This window comes from Montipora foliosa, chromosome 14, assembly GCF_036669935.1.
Source record: "Montipora foliosa isolate CH-2021 chromosome 14, ASM3666993v2, whole genome shotgun sequence".
NCBI classification, from domain to species: Eukaryota; Metazoa; Cnidaria; class Anthozoa; order Scleractinia; family Acroporidae; genus Montipora; species Montipora foliosa.
Genome location: NC_090882.1, coordinates 3,667,599 through 3,675,098, shown reverse-complemented (window position 1 = coordinate 3,675,098; position 7,500 = coordinate 3,667,599). Strand labels below are relative to the sequence as shown.

Below are 7,500 nucleotides of genomic sequence, written 5' to 3'. Positions count from 1 at the left end.
GATATTATAATGTGTGTTTGTATATAAGGATGATTTATGAGATGATTTAAGCGTAAGCAGAAAGTGTTAAAGATCAAAGTACTAACCTTTGCTTCTGTCCCTACTAAGCTTGTGTATGTGTTCAATGCTATTGTAGTGACATGTGAGGTGTTGTGGTTATCAGTACGTTTTCGTACCCCAGCAAAATACAGGCTGGTGACACCTAATAAATTAAAAGTTCATGTGTTGTGTGAGTATCTGCTTGTGTCACTTGTAATTAAGCCAGCCTTCCTGTGCCAAAAATTTAATAAAATTATTTTAATGATAGTGTTTTTTTGTCAGGTGAGTTAATTTTGAGTTCTATCATTTATAGTTTGCAATTATCATTGTCACAACAAGTGCAGAAGAATGGTAAGTGTAACAACTTTGATTTTTTTCTTTCTTATTGATCATTGGATCATGTCAATAATTAACATGTTTAAGTTAAAGTCTGCTACAATAGATGGGGCCCATCATTGTTTGTGATATAAGTAAAAAAAAATAACATCATTAACTGAGTAGTTCCATGATGTTTTGTGTTTGTTATCAAGGTCAAGGCTCAGTCTTCAAGGCAGGAATCAATGAATGCCATACAAAATAAATCTAAGGTAAAGTTAGGGTGATTACAGGCTTTCGTCTGTTCCCTCTACTCCCTGGAAGCTAATACACAAGGAATACTAATATAGAAGCCAACTGTTGACCCAAAGTAAAGGAAATGGCTTATTGCAAAGTGTTTCTAATGCAATAAAATGATGATCATGTCAATGATGATGACAAGGACGACAGCATTATGCTCTTAGCTTCAGAATTTAGTTCATACATGTAGGCTCTGTCATGATAAATCAAATGCAGATCAGTTGGCCTTTTTCAAAGTGTACTAGAGATGACTTTGGAACTTCCAAAGATGAGACAAAAAATTATTGCTGCCTCAGTGTCCGCAGCAGGATCAAGTGACCCCAGCGCAACCACATGCAAAACCAACTCCCAAGCTATTGACGGTCACGCCAAAATGCACACTGCAGACTGTGCAGACCATGCAGACCAGGGGTATACGATGGTGTTACCCACACTATTATTGAGAGCTAACCGTAAACAGGCTAACCTGAATATTATTTAGGCCTAATTAGGCTTACCGAATGTTATTTAGGCCTAGTTCAGGCTAACCAAGATTTTCATTTTACAGACGGTCAGCACAGTCTGCAGTCTGCGTTTTTCAGTGTCCCAACTATCGATTCATGCTACTTCCTTTCTTCTTTGGATTTTTTAAGTGTTGGTTGTTAAAACTTTCAATGATCAATTTGCATGCCTGTGCATGAGTGGTACAGGTGTATCTGAGAAAATGTTTTGATGGCGTGTGTGCTAAGATAATGGCAGGGATACAGTTTATTTTGCACAATGCTAAACGCTGGCATTCTGCAAAATACCCCTTTCTTTAAGTTTTTGTGTCAGCCATATTGCTCTCTGATCATGACAAGGAGGTACAGTGTTTTTCTGAAAAGTGCAGAAAAATTATGATATTCCCTGCATGATAGCTGCTATACATTGTAGCATCACCAATTGGATTACATGTAGGTTAATTGGTATTTGAGGTCCTTCATCACCTGAAAGTAATCTTCTAGAGTGTTTTTTTTCAGACTTTACCTGCAGATGATGAAATCAGCAGGAAGCGAATGCCACCCTCTCCCAAAAATCTTGTCTCAAACATCTGTCATCATGTGAGGCATAGAGTTTCAAGGTAACTCAGTCAATTGTTTGAGTCCTGTCAGCACTAAAGAATCTGTCACATTTTTATGTCAGGGTATGCATAATATGGGATCTAGGGTACATGTAAATCAACTACCATATACCAAGTGCAAGCTTGATGAAGCATTTTTAAAAGTCTTAAACTGAAGCACTCAGCAAGAAGGATGAAATCAAATATTAAGCCCTTCCCCATGAAAGAACTTTTGTGGCAAACAAATCTAATTTTTGTTTTCTTAGGAAGTTCGAAAATAATTAATGCAGGTCTCTGTCTCTAAATTTTGGCTCCAAAAGCCTTGGAAACAAACTGAGCCAAATTCCAAAACAAGGATAGTAATGAAATGGTTTGCTACAACAGGTTGCAAAATTGGTGAGACATTCTAGGATTCCAAGCCTTCCCACCCTCCTATTTGTTTGTCTTGCTAGCAACATTGATAACAGGAGGGGGGGGGGGGGGGGGGCTGCAGTGTGTGAGATATTAGGTAAATTAATAATGCCCGAAGAAGAACAAGTGTCTCCCCTACTTTTGCAACTTGTTGTAGCTACACACTCAGGTTCTTTGTCAAACACCTTGCTTTGCAGAAACCGTGTGCGACATGTGGATGAACATTTCGACCTGGACTTGACGTACATCACAGATAGGATTATTGGTAAGTGTTGTTGGTAGGGGTTTGCAGAGGAGTGGCCTCCACCAACCGTGATATACAATAATAACATCTGGGAGGGGGGGGGGGGTACGTTTTTTCGGTAGGGATGGCACAGTAGTGAGAGTACTCTCCTCCCACCAATGTGGCCTGGTTTTTTATTCCCAGATTTAGTTCTCTGCTCTGCATCAATAGGTTTTTTTCCAGGTGCTCTGGTTTCCCCTCTCCTCAAAAACCAATGTTTGACTTGATTTGCATTAATTTTTGATTTCAGTTTACAGTGTCCCCAATTGGTGCTCCAGAGCTAGAACAACTGGACACTTAAATAAAGTTCCTTTCCTTTTTTTTATCACAACCATTCTTACGACGACAAAAACATCTCTACAACAACAGTAATGTCACAGAGAAACCAAGTAATTTTACAAAACAACAACATTGTTGCAAACACAATAACAACTTACGTGTTATAAAGGTGCTCTAGACAAATGGGCTAACTTTCGCTCCTGTGTACATAAGCTGAACAATTTACATGAATGCCTTACATGTATCTGCTGGTTAATATGCTGTCTAATGACTTGTTAACTTGGCCTGGCAGCTGCCTATATGTTTACTCAGGTTATTATGCAAAAATGTTTACAATGTGCATCCCTCCTAGCTTATCTGGTTGTCTTCTGGCTAATCAGTACTTTTTAATTTCAATCCAGCAATGTCATTTCCTGGATCTGGCTTAGAGACAACCTACAGAAACAACTTAAGAGAAGTAGCAAAAATGTTACAGTCGAACCATCAAGACAAATACATGGTGAGGACTTTACTGGTAATTTTAAGGTGTGCTCTTTTGGGATCAACCTTGGGTTTTTAACTACAGCTGGTTTTCAGATGAGGTTCTCGTCTACAGGGGTTCTTTTATGATTGTAGTCAAGACTACCCATAATGTTTAATTCCACTGATTCTGAGCTGGTTGAAAAAGTTAATCCATAGTCCCCTGAACCGCTCCTCATTGATGTGTAAAATTGTATAGCGTTAGACAGAGTAAAATTACATGTGCAGTACATGTATCTACAGTGTACATGTAAGGTTCACTCCCAGGGATCAATGGGTTAATTCCCATAGACCAAGACCTTAATCCTGGGGGACATCGCTGCTGCCCTCAGGTGTTGCAAAAAAAGTTATTTTCATCTTTTATGCGGTGTTGTTTTCAGGTATTTAATTTATCAGAGAGAAGATATGATATATCAAAGCTAAATCACCAGGTCAGTGCTTTGTTTTATTTTAAATGATAAATATTATTGTTCTTTTAGGCAATTTATATTCAAAATTGCAAGTCAATTCTTTGTGATCATTTTGTTCAAAGTAGCCCTGAAATGAACGTTTGTAGGGTATGCCTGGCTTCAATGTTGTCTTTGTAACCAACACATACCACTGTCTTGGTATATTACTTAAAAGGGTCTTGACAAACTGCAAACCAGCGAGTTCTGTGAGTCATGGAGATGGCCTAGAAGTGGTAGATACTATGATCGGGAGCTTTCTATATACTGTCATTGATGCCGTCTCTATAGTAATTATTACTGTCATCGTTGTGCAGCATCATCATCATCATTATCTTCACTGCAATTTCTGTCACCATTCTTGTTTCTTGTTTTCATTTTCATGGTTTTTGATGTCATCATCATCAAAATATTTCCCCACATAATTATTGTTTTATTCACCCTTTGGATCAGTAGGCCATTTTCGAAATATCAAATATTCAGCTTGATAGTGAGGCACTGGGAACAAAAACAATAGAAACAGGTTGGAATGAATATGAAAAGTATTTGCATATCATCCACTTTCCTTTGTCTTTGTCCTCTAAACCTCTCTTTCAAGCTAACTTGTAATATATCGAAAAAAGCCTACATCAGTATTACTCGCTCCACAGTGAAATTTGGTGTACTTGTAGGGAACACTGAGAGTGAGAGATCACTACAAAAAGCTCTTTGGAAAATGCCCACTGTAAGGTGCAGCTGTATTTTAAGTTTAGGCAAACTGGATATACCGGCAATGATTATTATCATTCTTTCATTTTGTGCAGGTTTTGGATTTTGGTTGGCCGGACCATTTAGCTCCACCCTTAGAAAGGCTATGTAGGTGAGATAATAACTTCAACTTGCTCCAGCCTGTTATTAAAATGGGAAATTTTCATCAGTTATCATAAAGGTTAAAGGGCTCATGTGTTTTTTACTACTCTTGAACTTCTGTAAGTTAACAACTCTAATAGGTGGTTTTCATGTGACATTATCACCACCATGTTGGTGGACGAAAACAAAAGATATCTCATTAGCTCCTTTTGTTCGTCCACCAGAATTTTACATACACCATCAATTGTCACTTCTGTCTATTTTGTTTATTAAAAATGTATTTTATTTTTCTTTTACAGCATAATTAAGTCAATTGACTCCTGGCTCAAGACTGACCCTCTCCATGTAGTTGTGGTGCATTGCAAGGTTTGTGTTTTCTTTGTTGATAATTTTATCCTATGTTAACATTCAGTGTAAATATTATGGTCAATGGCACTTTCTCTGGTGACCTGTGGGATAAATTTTCCCGTATGGATTGGAGCCATGGTAGCTCAGCTTGTATGTGGAGCAAGGGTGGCACAGTCGGTTAGTGCGCGGCCTTGGTGCATAAGGTCCTGAGTTTGATCCCCGGATCTCACATCCTTGTTTTGACGACTTTCCTTTCAGTGTAGCCTAAGTAGCTTTAAATACCCTTAAAACGGAGCACCGATGGAAAGAGGAAGGGGGAAGGGGGGGGGGGGGGGGTAAAATGAGCACACCGTCGGCTTCCTGGGAGAATACTCTCTAGAGAGTAAAGGAACTTCTGACGTTAAATGACGTGTACCTTTACCTATGAGTTACATTATCCACTGGATAAATTGGGTACATGTAGGCTTGTACATCTTGTTGGACACTAAATTTAATTGGCTGTAAAGTGTCATACTTCCTTTTGTTTTCTGTACTAAATCCATTGTTATCTTTGTCCGTTCTATTGTTTCTTTGGCCAATCCTGAACCTCGTTCAATGAGGTATGGCACAGCCTGATAAATCACTGTCTGGTGGGTAACTCATTTAATACTAATATTCCAACATCTAATACATGTAGTAATTTAACCAGGAAAGGCCAGAACCAGAAGTGAAATGGCTAGAATGGGTACTGTACTTAAAAATTGGGATTTTTGTGAATGTTTTATGGAAGAACCTTATCAGGAATATCAACCTCTGTTAGTAATTATTTTGAGAGAGTGCTGTGAACTTCATTTTATTGCATTGCAGGGTGGTAAAGGGAGAACTGGAGTCGTTATTGCAGCCTACATGCACTTCAGCAAGATCTGCTCAAGGTATTGTTTTTTAAGTGAGACACATTATTATTGTAGAGACATATAGCATCGAGTGAGGACAATGTGCACATGAGGCAACGGGCCATGCAAGCCAACATTGGCAGCCATGGGAGTCAACATGCAAGCCAACATTGGCAGCCATGGGAGTCAACACGCAAGCCAACATTGGCAGCCATGGGAGTCAACATGCTAGTCAACATGTGAGCCTGATGCGAGTGAACATGCGAGTCACACAGTTAATGAAAGCTACCCACTTTAAAATGGGTGCGTAGACTTAAATACTGTTTATCAGCAGTTTCTGAAATGGGTGCTTAGACTCACATGGTTTGCATGACTTGCTGGCTCGCAGATTGTCCAGCCCCTTTAGCATTTGCATTTTCAGAGTAACCCTCAACCTGCTGACCGCTGATGCTTAATGTCTCTATAATTGATTTTAATATATGCTTCACACAGTATGTAAGCTGTAATTGACACATTCAGCAGGCTGTACTCTGCTGTATGGCCTTCTTGACTTCATGGTCAGCTGTAGGATAAGTTTTGAAATTGATTATTGACTTTTGAGGTTGCCTCTTTTCTGCACAATCCTTGCGTAGCTGGCCGGCTATTTTATTGCAGGATTATTTTTAACACTCACGAGTACAAATGGTTTGGCTGTGAGTGGGCCACGACTGGCATGGGGTCTAGTAGTTTTGCATTCATACATGTAGCACAATGAAGCAACCATCGATTTACTCCCATGTGTTTAAATAATCCTGCAACAAAATATCCCACCAGCTATGCAGGCTAGGTGGTTTCCTGACATCTCCTCACCAGTGACTTTAATTGAAATACTTGTTAACATTGTGAGACTGCAAATAAAATGTTGTTGTAATCATTATCAAGTTCCTCACGATTTGACACACTGAACAAAAATTGTATTTTAAGGACCTCATTTGGATCCTGGATCTTGAGTCATGGATTCCGGATTCCAAACTCACAGGTTCCACTGAAATGGATCCGCAACTTCCATAGAATCTGTTGATTCTGGATTCCATACAATGGATTCCGAATTCCACGCTCCGGATTCCGGATTCCGGATTCCGGATTCCAAAACCTCGCATTTGCTGGATTTTAGATTCTGGATTCCGTCACATCGGGCAATGGAGCCCTGCATTTGTATTGCAGAGGTGTTGGGTTCAGGTTCCTGTTAAAGTCTGAATGTTGTCAGGCTTTCCCATGTTACTGCTTTAGTAATGTTCAAAACTATGATGGTCTGAAATCTTGACATAATGTAGCCACATTCATTTACATCATTATATCATCATAAATTTTGCAGTCCATTGTAATGAAAGTTAATGTTGTTATTATGATACCATTAGCCCTTCTGCTGCACTTGATTGGTTTGCAATGAAGAGGTTTTATGATGATAGTCTAGGTGGAGTGACTCAGCCATCACAGAGAAGGTTTGTTAAACCGCACATGCCGTTTATTTAAGCAAGTTTTAATTTAAAGCGTGGTTTACAGTAATCTCCAGAACCTTCCAGAAATAGTTGCTTCAAGAAGACAAATGCCTTTCTTCTGTTCTCTTCTTGCCTTGTAGACACTTTCACTGCTACGTATGATGGCGTTTTGTCCAGAACACCCTAAGTGAGACCAAAATCCGAAATTTACACCCCTAAGCAAGCTCCCGCCCTTTCATATGAAATTTCCCCCTCCCCTCCCCCCCTTCCTCCGACCTTGGCC

The 7,500-nt window shown here is 39.4% G+C and overlaps 1 protein-coding gene across 7 annotated transcripts in view; it reads left to right on the top strand.

The window, feature by feature from the left end:
• LOC137985084 (tensin-3-like) overlaps nucleotides 1-7,500 on the top strand; it is a 60,513-nt gene that overhangs the window by 8,330 nt on the left and 44,683 nt on the right. For all 7 annotated transcript variants that reach the window (XM_068832543.1, XM_068832542.1, XM_068832540.1 and 4 more), the window contains exons 3-12: nucleotides 353-390; nucleotides 570-626; nucleotides 1,653-1,753; nucleotides 2,341-2,408; nucleotides 3,107-3,204; nucleotides 3,605-3,655; nucleotides 4,474-4,529; nucleotides 4,819-4,885; nucleotides 5,714-5,778; nucleotides 7,137-7,220. In XM_068832543.1, the coding sequence (XP_068688644.1) occupies nucleotides 353-390; nucleotides 570-626; nucleotides 1,653-1,753; nucleotides 2,341-2,408; nucleotides 3,107-3,204; nucleotides 3,605-3,655; nucleotides 4,474-4,529; nucleotides 4,819-4,885; nucleotides 5,714-5,778; nucleotides 7,137-7,220 (685 nt within the window). The remainder of the gene's footprint in view (nucleotides 1-352; nucleotides 391-569; nucleotides 627-1,652; nucleotides 1,754-2,340; nucleotides 2,409-3,106; nucleotides 3,205-3,604; nucleotides 3,656-4,473; nucleotides 4,530-4,818; nucleotides 4,886-5,713; nucleotides 5,779-7,136; nucleotides 7,221-7,500) is intronic.